Raw genomic sequence first — 20,907 nt, forward strand, 5'->3', positions numbered from 1 at the left:
CCTCGTTTGGCGCTGCGCTTAGCAACCGTCGGAAAAATGGAACATGCTTGCCCATCGTGTCTCTAGCCTCTGTTTGCGGCAATGGGACGGGTCACTCGATGAGTCCCTGCTCTGTTCATTCCCTCTGGGGCACCTGGCATTGGCCACTGTGGGCAGACAGGAGACTGGGCTAGATGGACCTTTGGTCTGACCCAGTCTGGCCGTTCTTATGTTGGCATCTAAAGGGGAACATGCACAGACTCCCAGGTGCAGGAAACTGCCACTGGCTGGCAGCAGTAATGACCCCGGCTCTTTTCATCCCTAGACCTCAAAGCAGGGTGGTGCCATCACCCCCATTTACAGATGGGGAAACTGAGGCACGGGAAGTGCCTTGCCCAAGGTCACCCAGTAGCACAACCAGGAATAGAACCCAGATCCTCTGAGCCCCCGGCTGGTGCGCTATCCACTAGGCCACACTGCCACCCCATGAGTAGACTCAGGCTGGGAGGGAAGACGGTTTCTACCCCTCAGAGGACCACGGGTCTGGAACAGCCTCCAAGCAGGAGTGGGGGGCAAAGCCCCTAACTAGCGTTCAGATGGAGCCTGATCAGTTGATGACAGGGATCTTGCTGGGGCTGCCTGGGACAGCAGCGGGGGGTGGGTTCGCTGGGTTCTGAGGCCCATCGGGTGCTGTGTCCTTAGGCTCTTTGCAAAGTGCTGGACGGCGCCAGAGAAGCGCTGGGGATTCCCTAGGATTTGTTTGACGTTTCTTCCTCTCCATTTACCAGCCCCACCCTCGCGCTCCAGGCCACTAATTACTAATGACCTCTTCCCCGTGCCCACCCGTGGGAGAGATTTCCCGCTCGGCCCCGGGCCGGGGGCAGAGACATTGAAGATGGCCACTGACAAACCAGATCAGACCAAGGTCCCATCTAGACTGGTCTCCTGGAGGTGCCACTTAGACACACCAACCCCGATCACGGCTCCATTGTGCCAGGGGCTACACTGACAGCGAGGGAGACAGTCGCTGCTCTAACCACCAGACACCACTTCCTTCACAGAGCTGGGAACAGAACCCAGGAGTCCTGGCTGCCAGCTCCCCCAACCACCCCACTCACTAGACCCCGCTCCCCTCTCTGAGCTGCAAACAGAACCCAGGAGTCCTGGCTGCCAGCTCCCCCAACCACCCCACTCACTAGGCCCCGCTCCCCTCTCTGAGCTGCAAACAGAACCCAGGAGTCCTGGCTGCCAGCTCCCCCAACCACCCCACTCACTAGACCCCGCTCCCCTCTCTGAGCTGCAAACAGAACCCAGGAGTCCTGGCTGCCAGCTCCCCCAACCACCCCACTCACTAGACCCCGCTCCCCTCTCTGAGCTGCAAACAGAACCCAGGAGTCCTGGCTGCCAGCTCCCCCAACCACCCCACTCACTAGACCCCGCTCCCCTCTCTGAGCTGCAAACAGAACCCAGGAGTCCTGGCTGCCAGCTCCCCCAACCACCCCACTCACTAGACCCCGCTCCCCTCTCTGAGCTGCAAACAGAACCCAGGAGTCCTGGCTGCCAGCTCCCCCAACCACCCCACTCACTAGACCCCGGTCCTCTCTCTGAGCTGCAAACAGAACCCAGGAGTCCTGGCTGCCAGCTCCCCCAACCACCCCACTCACTAGACCCCGCTCCCCTCTCTGAGCTGCAAACAGAACCCAGGAGTCCTGGCTGCCAGCTCCCCAACCACCCCACTCACAAGACTCGCTCCTCTCTCTGAGCTGCAAACAGAACCCAGGAGTCCTGGCTGCCAGCTCCCCCAACCACCCCACTCACTAGACCCCGCTCCCCTCTCTGAGCTGCAAACAGAACCCAGGAGTCCTGGCTGCCAGCTCCCCCAACCACCCCACTCACTAGACCCCGCTCCTCTCTGAGCTGCAAACAGAACCCAGGAGTCCTGGCTGCCAGCTCCCCCAACCACCCCACTCACTAGACCCCGCTCCCCTCTCTGAGCTGCAAACAGAACCCAGGAGTCCTGGCTGCCAGCTCCCCCAACCACCCCACTCACTAGACCCCGCTCCCCTCTCTGAGCTGCAAACAGAACCCAGGAGTCCTGGCTGCCAGCTCCCCCAACCACCCCACTCACTAGACCTCGCTCCCCTCTCTGAGCTGCAAAGAGAACCCAGGAGTCCTGACTCATAGAGTCCAAAGCCAGAAGGGACCCCGGGGACCACCTGGTCTGACCTCCTGGCTAATACACGCCAGAGACCTGCCCCACGACAGGTTGTGTAGAAACCCATTGGACCTTGGTTTAAAAATAGTCAGTGCTGGATGGAGAATCCAGCACGGCCCCGGGGAAGTTGTTCCAACGAAGGCTGAATTGTTTCCCGGCTGAATTTGTTTAGCTTCAACTCCCAGCCGCTGGATTGCGTGTTCCACCTTCCCCTGCTACACCGAGGAGCCCTGAGCCGACATTTGTTCCCCAGATCCGTTCTTATAGTCGGATCAAGTCACCCTTTGCCGTCCCGTGTTAGGCTAAATAGATGGAGCTCCTTGAGTCTCTCACTGTCGGGCAGGTTTTCTAATCATTCTCGCGGCTCCTCTCTGCCCCCTCTCCAATTGATCACCATCCGTCTCGGACGGCGGGCACCAGAACCAGCCCCGGGATCCCCGCGGTGGGCGCACCAGTGCCCAGTCCAGAGGGGAAATCACCTCTCCACCCCTCCTCCAGATTCCCTCGTTTGTGCCTCCCAGGATCACATTAGCTCATTTGGGCTCAGCGTCGCGCTGGGAGCTTGTGTGATTCTCCGCCACGACCCCTAAACCTCCCTCAGAGTCACTGACCCCAGGACAGAGCCCCCCAGCCTGGAAGTACGACCCAGTCTTTGTTCCTAGATGTTTACATTTACACTGAGCTGCACTGAAACACGCATTGTTCACTTATCAAGTGAGTCAGCGCCCCATCTGCTTTAACCACTAGACCCCGCTCCCCTCCCAGGGACAGAGCCCAGGTGCCCAGTGCCGGAGCCACGAGAGAATAACAGACTAGCCTGTCAGAGGGGGGAGATTTCTCCTAACTTCAGGCAGTTAGTGTTCGGCTTAAGTCCCAAAGGAGCCTATAGCCCCAGACCAAAACAGTGGGGCTGAAATGTCCGGGTCTTCTATTCCCAGAGTATTTATGTATATCTCTGTTAACGGGGGGGGGGGTGCATGCACATGGATCCGTACGGACAGCATGTGTGTGTGTGTGTGTGAGCATGCAGAGGTCTGTACAGACAAGACATGTGAGTGTGTGTGTGCGCACACGGATCTGTACTGACAGTGTGTGTGTGCACACGGATCTGTAAAGACAGCATGTATGTGTGTGTGTGTGTGGTCATCCCCCACCCACTATCTTATCAGCAGATTTGAACTCGGCCCCGGCCGGACGCAGCTGTCAGCAGCTGTCAGGTTGTTTTTTGAGAACCATCTGATATTTATGAGGGCGCGTTCGGGTTGGTGACCCTGATGGAGCTGGGAGTGAGAGGGATTGATTCTGATCTCAGTGATGCTGGCGTAAATCAGGAGTAACGCTATCTGATTTTATCAAACACCAGGGCTCTGCATGAGGCTGGCATTTCCAAAGGATCTTATGTAGTATCTGGGCACCTCACAAGCTTTAATGTATTTCTCCTCACAGAGCCCCTGTGAGGCAGGGCAATTATTCCCAGCACGGATGGGGAAACTGAGGCACAGAGCGGCTGAGTGACTTGCCCAAGATCCTACAGGAAGTCTGTGTCAGAGCAGGAAATTGAATCCATCCGTCCTTCATGCCCATCTACCTGTTCACCTGTTAACTACAGCCGCTGAGGTGCCAGCCAGGCAGCCTCATTATTATTGTTAATAAATACTAACAATTAGCAACCAACTTCATCCCCCCGGGGGCTGCCTGGATTTTCAATGCCCATCTCTGCCCAGAGAGGTATGTGCACATGTGGCCTCTGAGAGGATCTGGAGTTTGATCTATTCCACAGCTGTTTCAAAGGAGCGGACGGGGGGGGGGATTAAATCGTACTCTGATCGTTTAGAAAAATTCCTGATAGCGGAAAAAATCTGAAATCCAGAGGAACGTCTGCCAAGGCGACGTGTGAATCCAAACCCGAGAGCCGATGAGAAGGCCAGAGGAACTGGCCAGGGCCACCGGGGCGGGGGGGGGGCAAGTGGGGCAATTTGCCCCAGGCCCCAGCAGGGGCCTCCACGAGAATATAGTATTCTATAGTATTGCAGCTTTTTTTGATGGAAAAGGCCCCCGAAATTGCTTTGCCCCAGGCCCTCTGAATCCTCTGGGCGGCTCTGGAACTGGCAGGGAAGGACCGTACCCCCACCGGCTCCATTTTGAAAATGTTGGGGCTCCGGGAAAGCTTTCCCCCTTCCCTTTCCTTTTGGGGGGGCGCAGCGTGCGGTGAAAGAGGAGGGCCGAGGGGCTGGGCCCGAGAAGATGCCGCGCCAGAGACCGCTACCACCGAAGCAGGCCCGAGAGGTGGCAGGGAGGGAAGCGTGTGGAGAGGTGGAGCGAGCGTAACACGGGTGGGGAGAGCGGCAGCCGCTGCAGCCCCCCGGCAATCCGGCCGCCTGTGATAAATCGCAGCGTTCTCGAAATATTTCCCGCGGCCGCCCCAGTGGCCCCCCAAGGTGGAAAAAATGACTCCATCCCTTCTTAATACCAACAGGCTGACATCAGGGGCCCCCGGCGGGCAGCGATTGGCCCGGCTGGCCGGCCAATGGGAAGGGCTCCCCCTCGGCCATGCGGAGGGGGGAGAGCCGGAGAGCAAAGACTTTTAAAAAGTTGCAGGGAAAGCGAGGACGAGGCAGAGGCGCAGCGGGCACCGAGCAGGGCTCCCAGCTCCAGCGAGGCCGCAGGCGACGCAGGCAGCATGTCCACCGCCCACTTCAACCGGGGACCGGCCTACGGGCTGTCGGCGGAGGTCAAGAACAAGGTAAGGGGGGGGATCGCCCCCCAGAACGCCAGGGCGGCGCAGGATCGGGGCCAGTGGCAGCTGGGGATGTGGGACCACGCTTTGGGGGTCAATACTGCCTTGGAGGATGGGCCCGGCAGCTCCCAAGGACGAGCCATCCTCAAGCTTCAGGGCAGACGCTGGCCCCTGGCTGGGGGTCAGGAAGGAGTTGGGTCTCCGTGGGAGAGGGTCGCAGATCAAGGGCATTTGGGGATGGTGGGACACCTTGGGAAGGACCGGTGGTGGGTGGGTCCGTTAGTATGACCCAGGGTGGCAGGGATGGGGAGGCACCGGGCTGGACGGGCCCATGGGTCTGACCTCGTGACTCGTAGAACCCCAGCCAGATTCTCTCTGCCCCTGTAGCTTAGAGCAGGGAGCAAAGGAACCAAGACCCAGTGGGCTGCTGGGGGGACAGGATTGAAGGAGCACCCCTCATCAAGCCCCCCCGCCCCCCAGCTGGGCAGAACAGGGGCTTAGCCCAGGGACCGGGGCCTGAAGGGTTACAGACGGGCAGGGAAGGGGGGAGGTGTTGGGTGTGCCCCCCGTGGGCTGGGAGAGTCTCTAAAACAGCAGGGTGGAGGGGAGGCAGGGAAATGGCCCAGAAGGAGCCAGGAGGGTGTGTTTGTACAGCCCCTTGCACAGTGGGCTCCTGGGTGCTACCGTAATACACCTAATAAACCTGAATGATGAGAAGGTAGCAGGACAGGTGTGGAGCCCAGCAAAGGACTGAACTGGGGAGGGGGGTGTGTGTCTGGCAGAGATCAGGGCTCCAGTGCCAGACCTGGAGACAATCCTCCCTCTCCGCACCCCCACTCCCCCTCTGACAGGCGCCCAAAGCAGACTTGGGGGGGGCAGCCCCCTTCTCTGCACTGGGGGGACCCTGCCTCATTCCAAGCTGGATTCCCCCCCCTCACAAAGCTGCTCAGGCTTCCACGCCCCCTTTGGAGCCCGATGTCCGGGGGGGGAGGGGGGCACCAGAGCCCCATGTGCTCCCAACACGCCCCTGCCAAAGCACTGGGCATTTACTGCGGGGGAGGGGGACAGCCAGGGATTCCCCCCACCCCCGACTATCCATCCCCAGGCTCAGCACCCACCCAGGGTGCAGATCAGCCCCTTCCCTGTGGGGTGTGGGGGCATTAGCCCGGGCTGAGATGTGAGACCCCCACCCCCCCTGAGCAGACAGGCCCCTGCTGGCCGGCACACAGCAGTGGCCTGGGGCCTAGTCTTGGCTCTGCCTCTGGCCTGCTGGGTGACCTTGGGCAAGTCACTTTGCCCTCCCGTGCCTCAGTTTCCCCACCTGTACAATGCTCGGGTGCTCCTTGGCGAACACAGGGAGGGGTACTGTGGAAAGTGCTAGGTGAGAGCCAGGGGAGGTGATTAAAGCCTCCCCCCAGCCCGGCCTGTGGCGTCTAGAGCGGGGAGCCGTCTGCCCCCAGCCATCCCTTGGGATACAGATGGTTTCTAATCCCTCCAGCCCCACAGCCCCTCTGGCTTGAGCTATGGCCGCCCCCCTCCTCCAGCCCCCCCAAGAGCCCCATCCCCCCTGGCCAAGGAACGGCAGCCCCCAGCTCCCTAGATCCCACCCCCCACTTCCCCCTCCGGCTCATGCTGGACGTTGCTACCTTCCTCCCGACATGCCTGAGAAAGTGTGACCGCGTCTCCCCCCCCCCGCTCGAGACGTGGCCCCACCTGCCCTCCCCAGTTGTAGAGCTCAGTGGCTTTGCCCTCTGACCTCACGGCCTCCTCCCTGTGCTCTCCCCGCTGCTGGCGCGGGAGCCTTCTCCTCTGCAGCTCCAGCTGGCAGGAAACAAGCTCCCTGGGCCCCAGCCGGCTCCCCGGCCCGTCTCAGGTCTCAGCTGGGAACATCTCCCGCCCCCGGCCCCTCGCTCCGGAACCTCGCCCCCCCCAGACCCTCGCTCAGGAACGTGTACCCCCCACCCCACCCCCGCCGCCCCAGTCAGGACTCAGCCAGGACGTAGCTGGTATGAGACACGACACTGATACAGCCAAGTGCTGCTACGGCTCAGGGAGTGGAGTCTAGCGGTTAGAGCCGGGGGGCTGGCAGTCAGGACTCCTGGGTTCTAGTCCCAGATCTCACACTGACTCCCCTCTAAGGCCTTTGCCTCTCTGTGCCTCAGTTTCCCTGCCTGTAAAACGGGGCTAATGGCTTTGATGCTGAAGTGCTGGGCGTGATCCTAATCCAGTAGGGTCCCCAGACCAGGGCATGAAAGCACGGGGGGGGGGGGCAGATGGCTGCCCAGATACCAGGGTGACGGGCACAGGACACAAGGCCTAACTAGCTTAGAGCTTGTGTTGTTTCCTACTGCAGCCAAGAGGAAGTGGTGGGGGCGCCTCTCCCTTTGCTTCAGTGTCCCTGGGGAGCTGGGTGAGGGGACCTGGGATGTCACCCCCACACTGTCACTGTTCCCCAGTGTTATACACCCCCAGAGAGCTCATCACCCCGAGGAGCCCAGTGCACTTTGGGCCCCCCCGCCCACACAGCCCCGCCAAACTGCAGCCACCTCTGGGGTGGGGAGCAGCCAAGAACCACGGGGAGGGACGTCAGGCCCCAGGTCCCCGCAGCAAACCCCGGCCAGCAGAGGTAGCACCGGGGGACTCTTCCATTTGGCACAGCCCCCCCCCATCTCTGAACGGCAGGGGAGATCGGCCTCGGCACCTGCGGCTCCCCCGAAATTAACACTGATCTGCACCCCTCCCCCACCGGGGGGGCCTCCCCTGAGAAGGGGGCAAGATTCTGTACCAATACTGGGGGGCGCGGGCTCCCTGCTCTCAGGGCCTGGGGCTCCCCGGACCCGGCGTTCAGGGTTTCGGGGGTCACCTCCTGCTTTCCTGCCGCTTGGCGCCTCCAGCCGGGAGACGAAGCAGGGCTCCCCCCACCCCATCCCCAGCGCTCTGCATCCCTCGTGCCCCCAGACGCATCCCCCGGGAGGAAAACCAGCGCCGGGATCCTTTGGGTGCTCCCGGCGGGGGCCCAGCGAGGGTTAAAGACGCACCCCTCCTCCCATCCCACCGCTAACCGCTACTGCTGATCTGTGACCCCCACGTGTCCGGGGGGGGGTTCACCCTGCTGTGAATTCTTCAGCTACCTTTCTGGCCAGCCTGCGCGGTGCCCCGCGGCCCGGCGGCCGGCTGGCCATATATGGTTGGCTTTGGGGATTCTGCACAGCCGGCCCGGAGCGGGCGGCTCTATATAAGGCATGTTTGCTTTATAAAGCCGCCGGGGCCCAGGCAGCCGGCGCTGAGAGATCCCAGGTGGGGGAGCCACCCCAGGCCGCGGAGATGGAGACACCCCCCTCCCGCCCCCCAGCTGCTTGCTCGTGCCAGCTGCCAGAGCCAGATGCTGGGACGAGGGGGATCGGTCCTGGGCAGCCGAGCCCCCACCCCAGGACATTGGCCTGGGATCCCCCATTATCCCCCCCCGCCCCCCAATTGCATCTGCCCTGCAATGGAGACAAAATCAACCAGCCGGCCTGGGGGAGCAGGGGGGGCTCCGGGCCAGGCCCTGCCAGCACCAGTGGCGAACCCAGAGCGACCCCAGCCCTTGTGCCTCTCAGGGGCTCCCCTGGGTGGGGGAGGGAGTGGGGCCGATGCCCCAGGCCTTCTCTGGCTGCTTCCTCTGTCCTCCCCACCCGCCGGCCCGACAATGGAGCCTGCGTGTTGGTGCCCCCCAGGTGTCAGCTGGCTCAGCAGAGTGACTGTGCGGCCGCAGGGCTGGAACTGAGCTCTGGCAGGGACTCAGTTTCCCTCCCACGGTGTGGGGCGGCCAGAGGAAATGGCAGATCAGGTATCGGCCGCCCGCGGGAAGGTGAAAGGGGCCTACTCCTTCCATCCAAGGAGGGGAGCAGGGCCTAGGAGTTAGAGCAGGGGGCTGGGAGCCAGGACTCCTGGGTTCTATGCCCAGCACAGGGAGGGGAGGGGGGTCTAGGAGTTAGAGCAGGGGGCTGGGAGCCAGGACTCCTGGGTTCTATGCCCAGCACAGGGAGGGAAGCGGGGTCTAGGAGTTAGAGCAGGGAGGCTGGGAGCCAGGACTCTTGGGTTCTATGCCCAGCTCAGGGAGGGAAGCGGGGTCTAGGAGTTAGAGCAGGGGGCTGGGAGCCAGGACTCCTGGGTTCTATCCCCAGCTCAGGGAGGGAAGGGGTGTCTAGGAGTTAGAGCAGGAGGCTGGGAGCCAGGACTCCTGGGTTCTATGCCCAGCACAGGGAGGGAAGCGGGGTCTAGGAGTTAGAGCAGGGAGGCTGGGAGCCAGGACTCCTGGGTTCTATGCCCAGCTCAGGGAGGGAAGGGGGGTCTAGGAGTTAGAGCAGGGGGCTGGGAGCCAGGACTCCTGGGTTCTATCCCCAGCTCAGGGAGGGGAGGCTGCAGCTGGGATCATTCGAGTTACGCCAGGTCCCAGCTCCCTGCCCTGCAGGGGCCCCAGGGAGGAGGTGGAAGAGCAGAGCCCTGGCATGATCCCCTGGGCTGGGCACGCAGGGACGTCCGACAGCAGCTGGCATCCCGGCCGGGCTGGCAAGGGGCAGTAGCTGTTCCCGGCGATGGGACGCCTGCTCGGGGGACAGGAGCTTTGCTGGATCTCAGCCCGGCTGCCAGTGGGAGAGGGGGGGTCCGTCCCAGAAACCACCCCTGGAGCTGGCACTAACTGGGCTCCTTCCTGCCATCCCAGTGAAGAGATCGTGGCCTGGACTCCCCCCCCCCCCCCGTGCCTAGGAGCCGGCAGGGTCCAGAGGTGTGGGGCTGGGAGAGCCAAATTAGCCCCATTTGATACAGAGGGAAACTGAGTCATGGGGAGCCAAAGTAATTTCTTCCCCAAGCTACAGAGTCTGTGCTGGCCGTAAAACCCAGAATCCTAACACAGACACCCCTCACTAGCTCCCTGGATCTGGGAATGGAACCCAGGAGTCCTGGCGCCCCCTCTCCACTCTAACCACTAGACCCTGCTCCCCTCCCAGAGCTGGGGCAAGAACCCAGGAGTCCTGGCTCCCCGCCCCCCCCAATCTAACCACTAGGTCCTGCTTCCCTCCCAGGGCTGGGGCAAGAACCCAGGAGTCCTGGCTCCCGCTCACCCCTGCTCCCCTCCCACAGCTGGGGAGGGAACCTAGCTGACTCCCAGCCCCCGCCCCATTCTAAACACTAGCCCCAGTGACAATCCCTCCTCCCTGAAGTGTCACCCAAGCCCCCAACGGCTGCAGCAACCAGTGGGGGACACGTGCAAGGGGAGCAAGAGAGCATGAAGAGTGGCTCCCCCCACCCCCCAAATTTGTTAACTGTGCCCCTGGAGGTTTCTTACTGCAGGGCTCCCGGCCCGCTTGTGGGCAGGGGCTTTGTGCTGATCGGCTTGTTATGGTAGGGTTGCCGGCCAGGTCGGGGGTGCAGGTCGGTTTGTTATGGTAGGGTTGCTGGATGGTTCATTATGGTAGGGTTGCTGGCCAGGTTGGGGGGTGCAGGTCGGTTTGTTATGGTAGGGTTGCTGGCCAGGTCGGGGGGTGCAGGTTGGTTTGTTATGGTAGGGTTGCTGGATGGTTCGTTATGGTAGGGTTGCCGGCCAGGTTGGGGGGTGCAGGTCGGTTTGTTATGGTAGGGTTGCTGGATGGTTTGTTATGGTAGGGTTGCTGGTCGGTTTGTTATGGTAGGGTTGCTGGATGGTTTGTTATGGTAGGGTTGCTGGTCGGTTTGTTATGGTAGGGTTGCTGGATGGTTTGTTATGGTAGGGTTGCTGGTCGGTTTGTTATGGTAGGGTTGCTGGATGGTTTGTTATGGTAGGGTTGCTGGATGGTTTGCTTTGGCAGGGTTACTGGCCAGCTTGGACAGGGGATTGCAAGGAGGTTTGCTAGGGTGAGGCTGCAGGACATTGTGCGGGAGGCAGTGCTCTCCCCCTCCCACGGGGGCAGCATGGTGGGTGCGGTGGGATCACTCCAGCAGTGCTGGTGTGGGCCCCGCGCTCTGGGGCTGCAGTGCTTAGGGCCGGCACAGGGGCACCCCGGCCTGCAGAGGGGAAGGGGGCGGTTTATCCTCATGGCCCTTTCAGAGCCTGACCTCAGAGCCCAACGGAGGCAAAATTGAAACCCCCCCCTGTCCCTAGGAACCGGGCTGAGACCCACCAAACTCATTTCACAGGGGCCCCAATCAGCTCCTGACTGCAAATGACTCGTCCCTCCCCCTCCCCCTCCCCGCTGGATCAGAACCAGCTCAGTAACCAAGCTGCACGGTCCAGGCCCTGCCTCCCTGGGCCAGCCAATGGCCTGCCCGGGGGCCGCGTGGGAGCTGGCGCCCCCTAGAGGTGAAAGGCCCCGCGCTCCATTCCTGAGCCAGCCACGCCCCTGGAACCGGCCTGCTGACAATAACCATGTGCTTAGTGGCAGCCTGGGTCCCATCTGATCCTGCGCTTCACACACCCAGAGAGATGAAAGGAGCAAATTCCTCGTTAATGGAGCTCAGGATCACCTCGGCGCTGCCCCAGCTTCCCAGCTAGCGCCATGGGCCACCGCCAGGGTTCTGCCTTCTCTCCCACTGAAATATCCCCCCCTTCACCTCGGCCAGGGATAAATCCATGAGGATCTGAGCCAGGCTCGGCCCCATTTTTCTCCCAAGTTTGGTGAATTCTTCCTGCAGGGGCTGGTGCCTGTTTGGGTTGGCAGACGGCCCTGGCACGGGCGGGCTGGAGCGAGGAGACGGGCCGGGCCCCAGGAATGTGAGCGCTCACTCGCCTCCCCGGCTGCAGCAGCACGCGGCCAACGGGGTGCGGGGGAGGAATACGGCCACAGCCCCTCTGGGATACCACCCAGCACCCTGGACGGGCCAGCCTGGGCTCTGGCAGGTGCCGACTCCTGGGGCGTGGCCTTTCCCAGCAGCCCCTGCACAGGCTGGCGCGTCCGTTAGACGCAAGGGACTGGTCGACCTCCGGGCTGGGACCATCTTCTGCTGGGCTCACACCGCGGTGGGCAGGGCCTGGGAGCTGCCAGTGCCCCGGCTGGACACCCACTGGCTCCGCACCACACAGAGTAGGGTTATCCCAGCATTCCCGCCGCCCTCTGTGCCTCAGTTTCCCCATTCATGCAACGGGCAGCGTGCTGCTCTGCTGGCCAGGGTCAGGTCGGTATGACCAGGACTCAGGTCCCGCGCAGGGAACAGCGGGGAGTTTGGAAGCTCTCTGCTAGGAGGGAGCTTGTGGGACACAGAAGGACCCAGGAAATCACATCGGACAGGCTGCCTGGCTGGGACCTTTGGGGCCAGTGCCCCCCCTTATGGCTCCCGTACGTCAGCGGAGTAAGGGCGGCCCTACCGTAATACATGGGCCTGCCAGCGCATCGTCGCCTCTCAGAGACACATGCCCCCTCCTGCCTCAGCGACAGGCGATGATGCTCCACTGGGCCGACTTTAAACAGGGAGGGTCCCTGGAGGGGGGGCTAACGGTGGGTGGAGGGATCAGGCTTTTTAACCAGAGCAGAGCCGGTATATTTCACCCGAATACAAGGAACAACTTCTTGGGCGCAGGCCGAGGCTGCGCCCAATCCGCTGTGCAGGCCGGAGCTGGGGGGGAATCACAATCCCGCTCTGCAGGGCTAAGGTGCAGGGGTCAGGAGGGGATTTCTGCCACCGGGGGCGGCGCTGCCCAAGGGGCGAGGCACAGGCTGAGGCGTGCGCCCGCAGTGGGAGCGGGTGGAGAAGCAGCAGCAGCCCTGGGGAGCCAGGGGCCACGGGGGGCACAGAAAATCTGAGTGAGGGCTGGGAAGCAAAACACGCGAGACGTGAAATGATTCAACAGGTGTCATGACTCCTAATCCCCTCCCTTCCCAGGCAACAGAACCACTGGACCCCACTCCTCTCCCGGAGCTGGGCATAGAACCCAGGAGTCCGGGCTCCCCGCCCCCTGCTCTGACCACTGGACCCCGCTCCTCTCCCGGAGCTGGGCATAGAACCCAGGAGTCCGGGCTCCCGGCCCCCTGCTCTGACCACTGGACCCCACTCCTCTCCCGGAGCTGGGCATAGAACCCAGGAGTCCTGGCGCCCAGCCCCCTGCTCTGACCACTGCACCCCACTCCTCTCCCGGAGCTGGGGATAGAACCCAGGAGTCCTGGCTCCCGGCCCCCTGCTCTGACCACTGGACCCCACTCCTCTCCCGGAGCTGGGGATAGAACCCAGGGGTCCTGGCGCCCCGCCCCCTGCTCTGACCACTGGACCCCACTCCTCTCCCAGAGCTGGGGATCCTGGCTCCCGCCCCTGCTCTGACCACTGGACCCCACTCCTCTCCCAGAGCTGGGGATAGAACCCAGGGGTCCTGGCTCCCAGCCCCCTGCTCTGACCACTGGACCCCACTCCTCTCCCGGAGCTGGGGATAGAACCCAGGAGTCCGGGCTCCTCTTGCTCTAACCACTGGATCCCACTCCTCTCCTGGAGCTGGGGATAGAACCCAGGAGTCCGGGCTCCTCTTGCTCTAACCACTGGATCCCACTCCTCTCCTAGAGCTGGGGATAGAACCCAGGAGTCCTGGCTCCCAGCCCCCTGCTCTGACCACTGGACCCCGCTCCCCTCCTGACTCCAGGCCCACCCCCTGCTGTATCAGACCCCAGCCTCGCCCAGAGCTGGGGTTGGAACCCAGGAGTCCAGACTGGGTCAGGTTCTGACTTACGGGGCCTCCAGCTGGACCTCTGCTAACAGCCCTTCTCAGAGGCTGCTGGAAAAGCCGCCCCGGGCCCTCCAGCCACTGGCCCTGCAATCAGCTCTAGGGCTCCGGTTCCGATCCCAGCCTGGTGCAGCCGGGCCTGATCGCCAGGTGGTGACATGAGTTGCCCAGGTCTCAGCAACCCCCCACGAGACACTATTATCACCGGCACTAATTTGGCTCCTGTATGTTAGGTTCACACACCCGAGGTGGGCACTGGCTCTGGACCGGACTCAGCCAGGGACTGGGGGGCCCTCACGAATGCTTCCTAGTGGCGGGCGGGCAGGGCAGGAGTTCTGCGATGCCCTCTGAGCGGCCCCCGCAGACCCCAGCCAGGGGAGCGTAGTGACCACAAAGCCGGCAGCACCCGAAAGCCATGAAACCGGCAGCCTGACCTCCTCGTACTCAGGCCGCCAGAAGTGCCAGACCTGGGGCCTTGAACTCTGGTGCCCTGCGCCAAATGCCAGCAGTGAGCAGCACTGTCTGCCTCTTGGTATTTTCCGGCTCTGGGGCCAAACGGATTCCTGGTGTCACTCCAGAGTCAATGGACTAACACGAGGAAGGAGGAGTTCTTTCCATCGGTGGCGAACCAGCTGCCGCGTTCCACCCCAGAGGTGGCCGCATTTCAGCAGTCAGGGAAGTGCAGGTCTGGACTCGGGGGGCTCCAGAACTCACCGAGGTGTTTCGTTGTTACGAGCTAATACTGAGTCAGGGGGAGACGGGCCAGAGCCTGCTAGTTGGGAACTCGGCTTCCCTTTGCGAGTGCAGCCCATCCCCAATGAATTCATCCCTCGAGCTCCTTTCCTGGCAGCCAGCGTGGGACTCGCCCCCGGGCAGGGAGTTTGGCAGAGATGGATCATAAACATGTCAGAGCTGCCTCTTGTCATTCAAGCCTGGGCTTCCCAGGAGAACAGGAGCGAAGCATTTCGGAGGCCACAGTGGGGCACTGATGGCTGCTCGGGGGGGTCAGACGGCCCTTAGAAGGAGCACAGGGAGCTGGGGCAGAAGCACATTTCCAGATAAAGAGTTTGGACTCTGGAGATATTTGTCCCCTGGCAGGGCTGGGGCCAGGGCAGCAGCTGCGGCAGACGGGCTCCGTTTTACCAGAGAAGGGTACGGGGGTTACCTAGACCCCGGCCACCCAGCCTGGGGCGCTTTCTGCCCCCTCCAGACGCAGCGATGCGCCAGGCGGGTGTAGAACAGAGCCCCGCTGGTGCTGGTATTTGTATGGCGGTCGCCCCTGCGATCAGGGCACCGCGCGCCAGGTGCTGCACAGACCCAGAGAGCGAGAGTCCCTGCCCCAAAGAGCTGAAGATCGTCCTCCGCATTTCACAGCTGGGGAATTGAGCCCAGAGGGACGCAGTGACTCGCCCCGGGAAGGCTGTGGCCGGTTCAGTAACCACAAAGCCAGCCTGCCTCGGGGCAGACCGGCCTCCCCTGTCTGGGCCAGGGATACAGCTCCACTGCAGGAGAAAATCCATCCACGGGAAAACTCATTTGTTCCGCTGGTGCCTCCCGTCTTTTGGGGGTGCATATTCCAGGGGACGGGCTCCCAAACTGGGGGCTGCTCAGCAGCAAATTGGCCAGTTAGCCGGGGCCGCCTGCTCATTTCCAGATGCTGTTAAAAGCAGCTAAAAATCATGAACTGTCCCAGGAACAACGTGGCTCCCCAGACTGGCCCGGACCAGGGCCCTAGGAGCCTGTCTCCGTGGCCAGCACCACGGAAGATCCAGTAACTCCTCACTTAACGTCCTCGCTTAACGTCGGCTCGATCTGCTCAATTACAGAACATGCTCCATTGAAAGTTGTGCAATGCTCCTCTATAACATCACAGCTGGAAGCCCCCTTATCAGCTCCCCTCCGCCCCCCCAGCAGCTCCCGCCTGCCAGCAGACCCCCCGGATCAGCGCCTTCCCCCTCCGCCCCCCCCAGCAATCAGCTGGCTTGGGGCATTCAGGAGGGAGGGGGAGGAGCGAGGACGCGGCGTGCGGAGTAAAGGGGGGGTGAGAGGAGGCAGGTTAAGGGTGGGGGCTTGGGGGAAGGGGGGAGTGGGTGGGCTGAGGGTTGAGCCCCCCACCCCTGGTGCTTGCAGAGTAGGGGAAGCTGCCGCTGCTGCGCAAGGTGCTTCTCCGAGCCTCCAGCCCCTTCAGCCTCCTCGCCTGCAGGGCCAGTTCCTGGATGGGGTAATTGCCCCCCAGAGTGAGAGACTGGCTGAAGCCTGAGGTTTTCTATCCCGGCCAAAGCTATTCGCTATTCGAACGGTGGCTAGTTGGGTTATCCCCAGAAACGGCCAGTCCCTCGCTGAATCTTGTGACGTGCGTTCCCTCCTGCGGCGTGGAGTTCCGCAGGCCACGGGGAGCACAAAAGGATTTCATGCGTTTCTAACTGGCTTCCTTCGCATGCCTGTGCCCTTGTCCTCACGCCGCGGGACAGAGAGATCAGCAACGCCCGCGCCCCCGGCTCTAGCACCGTCGTTATCTTGTGTACTTTGATCGCGTCGGCTCTTATTCGCCTCCTCGCTAAGGGGAACAATTCCAGTCTCTGCCGTCTCTCTTCAAGCGGGAGATTTTTTTTTCCAGGCCCCCGATCATTGTCATCACCCATTTAATTCCCCAACGGGCTGGCGCTTCTTTCCCGGGAACCAGTTGCTGGGGTTGCCATGGAGATATCAGTCACGAGCCAATGGGATGGGAGGTGGGGGACCACACACTGGTGAAAGGTTCACAAACTGATCCCAGGTACGCAGGGTGCAGATCGGAGATGGCCCCGTGCTGGCAAACGAGCAGCAACAGCGGGTTTAAACAAATACTGGAGAGGTTTGTGGCAGCCCAAGGGCCCCGAGACAGGACAGTCCAGTGGTTACAGCTCTAGCCTGCAGCCAGTTCTGTGAGACCACAGGCAAGTCATGTAGCTGCTCTGTGCCTCAGTTTCCCCAGATGCACAACAGGCTGTTCTGTGCCTCGGTTTCCCCAGATGCACAACAGGAATAACGGTGCTGCCCTGCCTCCTGGGAGGTTTGGGGGGATACATATATTAAAGCCTGCAAGGCGCCCAGACGCCCCGGTGATGGGGGCTGGCTATGCAGGTTCACAATTCCCTAGCAGTCCCCCCACAGGGAAGAGAGGGTTCTTGGTACTGGCAGACCAGGGCAGAACCCAGTCCAACGGCTGGAAGCTGAAGGGGCAGATTTTGCCCGCCGGTGGCGATTAACCATCAGTGCAGCTACATGGAGGGACAGGGCTGGACCCTCCCGCACTCGGAGCCGGGTGTTTCTCAAGCTCATCCCCACGGGCCGCAGGGATCACAGGGGAAGTTCTCTGGCCCACACTCCCCAGAAATCTGGCCTTGAAATCTGCCCCGCTACCTCGGAGTATTTGTACCCAAACCAGACTCTGGCTGTTCGCAGGCTCCGCCCTGGGCAGGCGATGGGGATATTGGCCCGCGCTGTGCAGAGGGGCTGAGATCAGCAATGGGGGACGCTTGCTAATGGGCCCAGCAGAATGCCAGGGCGGGGCATGATGCCAACGGGGCATTGCCTCAAACAAGGCAAGGGGGGCCACTGGTGCACCCCAGGGTGTTGCTCGCCCGGTTCCGCCGCTCGCCTGTCACCCAGCGGCCTGGCACACGGCAGCTCAGCCGTGCCCAATGCCCTCTGGTTCCCTTACAGCTAGCGCAGAAGTACGACCCCCAGCGGGAGCAGGAGCTGCGGCTGTGGATCGAGGACATGACGGGGGAGCGTCTTGGAGACAACTTCATGGAGGGGCTGAAGGACGGCGTCATCCTGTGCAAGTGAGGATGGGGGGCCCTGCCCTGCTGGGGGGGGGGCAGCTCCCCAGCAATGGGGGGTTGGGATCCTGGGGGCGGTAAGAGATCCCCCGGCATCGTTCTGCAAGACTTGGGGTGGGAGTGTGGCCCAATTCCAGCCATACCCCGACATCTCCCCTCCCAGCCGGGTCCCCCTCAGCGCAGGCTGGCCAAGGCCTCGGACAGGAGAAGGGCTCCCCCGTTGGAGTCACTGCCGGCTGCAGCACTAGGGGGCGCTGTGCTACGGGAGGGTCTGAAGCACCATCCCTGCAGATCCCATAGGATTTCCTGCCTGACGGGGGGCGTTAGCCCAACCCCCACGGCCACATTCAACCCGGGGCCCTCCCATTCTCCGGCCCATCCCCCCCCAACCTCATTTCAGCGGGATGTGGGCGCCCCCCCTGCTGCCCGATTGGCATGTGGGCCCCGGTTACCAGCTCCTGCGTCCCACCCCAGAGCCAGCTGCCTCCCATCGCCCCACCACACATAACCCGTTGTCGGGCCTTCTCCTTGCAGACTCATCAACAAGCTGCAGCCGGGCTCCGTGAAGAAGGTGAACGAGTCCACTCAGAACTGGCACCAGGTGAAGGCTCCATCGCTGCCCTGGCCGTGGCGCCTGGCTTAGGATCCCCGCCGGGGTCACGCTAGACAGGCTCCTTGAAGCTAGTCCAGCCGTCGGGGGACTCTGCCCCGGCTGTGTTGGGGGCCCAGGCTCCCTAAGGGGGCTGGGAGACGCCCCAGGAAAGGGTGGGGGTTGCCCGACAGGGAAATCTTTGGGGGGAGAGACTGGCACTGCAGCCTTCCTCGGCTGGAGCAACGGGTGGGCAGGGCCAGACCCAGCTCTCACCCCGTCCACAACAGAGCCCTCGCCAGCACAGCCCCCGTGCCGGGAGGAGAAAGCCCAGAGCGGCCCGGCAGACGACAAGGGAGCGGGGCCCCTCTCTGTACTCCGGGAAGACAAAACTTGGGGTCCTGCATGGAGAGCTGGGCATCTCCGTGGGGCAGGGAGGGGTCAGCAGAGGCTCAGCTGGGACGCTCCGGTGGGTCGGAGCCTTTCGGTCCTGCTGTAGGAATCCCGAGAACGGTTGGGTGGGGACGGGGGGGGGGTCGTCTGGTGCTGGGCTCGGGCGGGGTGGAGCAGCCGGGACCCACCGGCCGCTCCGTAACCACCTGCCGTCCCGCTGCAGCTCGAGAACATCGGTAACTTCATCAAGGCCGCCATCAAGTACGGCGTGAAGCCACACGACATTTTCGAAGCCAACGACCTCTTTGAGAGCACGAACTACACGCAGGTGCAGTCCACCCTGATCGCCCTGGCGAGCCAGGTGAGTCCGGCAGCGGCAGCGCGGCTCATCCGGCCCCTAGCACGGCCCCACCCGGCAGGGGGGTCCTGGCACGTCGAAGGCACCTGAAGAGACCTTCGGGGGGAGGCGGCGCCCCTGGGCGGAGCCGCAGGGCGCGGGCGTCCTTCCAGCCCCCTGCTTGGGGGGCTTTGCAGACACGGCTGCTGATCAGAACCAGCCTCAGCCACTCCCCACACTCCACGCCAGACCCACTCAGGAATCGACCCCTGGTTTGCTGATCGCACTCAGCACGAGGGGCCAGAGCCGGCCAGGACTAGCTGGGCTGGAGTGATGGGTGGGACTGACGCAGCCGCGCACCCCCCCGAACGCACAGATTCATGCTTGAAGTCATCTCCCCCCACCCCCCTGGGGAGGGGCTCCTCCTCTCACCCACCCACCATGGCTCACAGCACCAGCCTTGGCTTTGCTGGGAACACGGGAGCTGGAGACGGGGCCTGGTCCCCCTACTCCAGGCTGGGCCGTGGGCTTCTGCAGCAGGGGGGTGTAGGGGGCAGGGAGATTTACCCCTCCAGCCATCCCCACGTGAGCCCTGTTTGCTCCCACCTCCCCGCAGGCCAAGACAAAAGGCAACAAAGTGAACATGGGTGTGAAATACGCCGAGAAGCATCAGCGCCGCTTCCAGCCGGAGAAGCTGAAGGAAGGACGGAACGTTATCGGGCTGCAGGTCTGTGACCCCGCGGCCCCTTGGCAGCCCCGGGAGCTCAGAGATCGGGTCCCAGCACCATCCCGCGGGGCCCAGCGGAAACACAGACCGGCCCCAGGGCGCGCAGCGGAAGCCCAGCTGATGCAGCTGAGGTTTCTGTCTAGCTCAGCCCCTGGTGTCACTCTGCCCCCTCAAGCGGCTGCAGAGCCCAGCCAGGCAGGGGGGTGGGAAAGCCAGCGGCTCCTTTTCTGCCCCCTTAGCCGGGGCTTCTCTAACGTGCGACAGCCCCGGTTTGTGCAACACCCGAGATTTCCCCGGGACCCTCGGAGCTGAAAGCAAAAACCTGGTGAGCTCGAGGCAGAGTTTCACTACAATGGTGCAGGAGATACCTGGGGCACCGGCCGTTCCCAAACCTCAGCCAAGGGTGGGAGCCGGCAAACCCTTCTCCCACCTCCCAGGGGTGGCTGGGGACTCCCACTCCGCCCGGGCGACAGCTCTCTGGGCATCGTGGTGCCCACCCCTGTGGCAAAGCCTCATGCCAAGAGCAGCGGCCGGCTGAGGGCAGAGATCGGCTCGCACGCAGCCAGCGCGAATCCACACACTCGCTTTCACGCCGCTTCTCCTTCCAGATGGGCACTAACAAGTTTGCCAGCCAGCAGGGCATGACGGCGTACGGCACCCGCCGGCACCTCTATGACCCCAAGCTGGGCACGGACCAGCCCCTGGATCAGGCCACCATCAGCCTGCAGATGGGCACGAACAAGGGAGCCAGCCAGGTAGGAGACGCAAGCCAAGGAGCAGGCGTGGGAGCGGGAAAGGGGTGGGGGGCTCCCCCCCCCGAGCCCAGCCTGCTGCCATTCGGTGGGGGGCGGGGGGGGACTAGCGTCTAGAGAGCAAAGCCTCCAGTCCCACTGCCGGGTATCCTTGAGCCTTCGCATCTGCCGTCCTGTCCAGCTGACCCCCCTCCTCTCCCTGCAGGCGGGCATGACGGCCCCGGGGACCAAGCGGCAGATCTTCGAGCCCACGCTGGGCATGGAGCACTGCGACAGCCTCAACGTCTCCCTGCAGATGGGCAGCAACAAGGGCGCCTCGCAGCAGGGCATGACCGTGTACGGGCTGCCCCGCCAGGTCTACGACCCCAAGTACTGCCTCCAGCCCAACTACGCCATGGTCGGCGAGGACGAGTACAACCACAGCCAGCACAACTTCTACAACTCCGAATGAGGGGCCGGGCCGGGCCGGGCCGAGGCCTGGACTGATCAGAGACACGCAGCCAGGGCGCTAGAAGAAACTTTTTTTTAAAAAAAAAAAAGCAAATGATTACTTTAAAAAGAGGAATAAGAGGAAATCCCGACTGCTCCCCTCCCCCCCTCACAACACTAACCTGCTCCCAGAGGGTCCCCCAATCCAGCTCCCCCAACCCTAGAAACAAAATCCAGCCCCGTCAGACCCCCCCCCCCTTTAT

General features: G+C 62.7%; 1 protein-coding gene across 1 annotated transcript; it reads left to right on the forward strand.

The window, feature by feature from the left end:
- The first annotated feature begins 4,766 nt into the window (after nucleotides 1-4,766).
- CNN1 (calponin 1) lies at nucleotides 4,767-20,744 on the forward strand. Its single transcript, XM_039515148.1, has 7 exons — nucleotides 4,767-4,937; nucleotides 17,299-17,420; nucleotides 17,952-18,018; nucleotides 18,623-18,760; nucleotides 19,353-19,463; nucleotides 20,072-20,218; nucleotides 20,421-20,744. Exons 1-7 carry the CDS (start codon nucleotides 4,875-4,877, stop codon nucleotides 20,664-20,666), a joined length of 894 nt encoding a protein of 297 aa, XP_039371082.1. The 5' UTR covers nucleotides 4,767-4,874; the 3' UTR covers nucleotides 20,667-20,744.
- Nucleotides 20,745-20,907: the final 163 nt, after the last annotated feature.

This window comes from Mauremys reevesii, linkage group 25, assembly GCF_016161935.1.
Source record: "Mauremys reevesii isolate NIE-2019 linkage group 25, ASM1616193v1, whole genome shotgun sequence".
Lineage (NCBI taxonomy): Eukaryota > Metazoa > Chordata > Testudines > Geoemydidae > Mauremys > Mauremys reevesii.

What these genes read in the sequence shown, in the direction of transcription:
- CNN1 (XM_039515148.1), top strand. Translation starts at nt 4,875, where the DNA reads ATGTCCACCGCCCACTTCAACCGGGGACCGGCCTACGGGCTGTCGGCG. An exon ending in CCACTCAGAACTGGCACCAG is followed by an intron (nt 18,019 to 18,622) that starts GTGAAGGCTCCA and finishes GTCCCGCTGCAG; the next exon opens with CTCGAGAACATCGGTAACTT. An exon ending in TGATCGCCCTGGCGAGCCAG is followed by an intron (nt 18,761 to 19,352) that starts GTGAGTCCGGCA and finishes ACCTCCCCGCAG; the next exon opens with GCCAAGACAAAAGGCAACAA.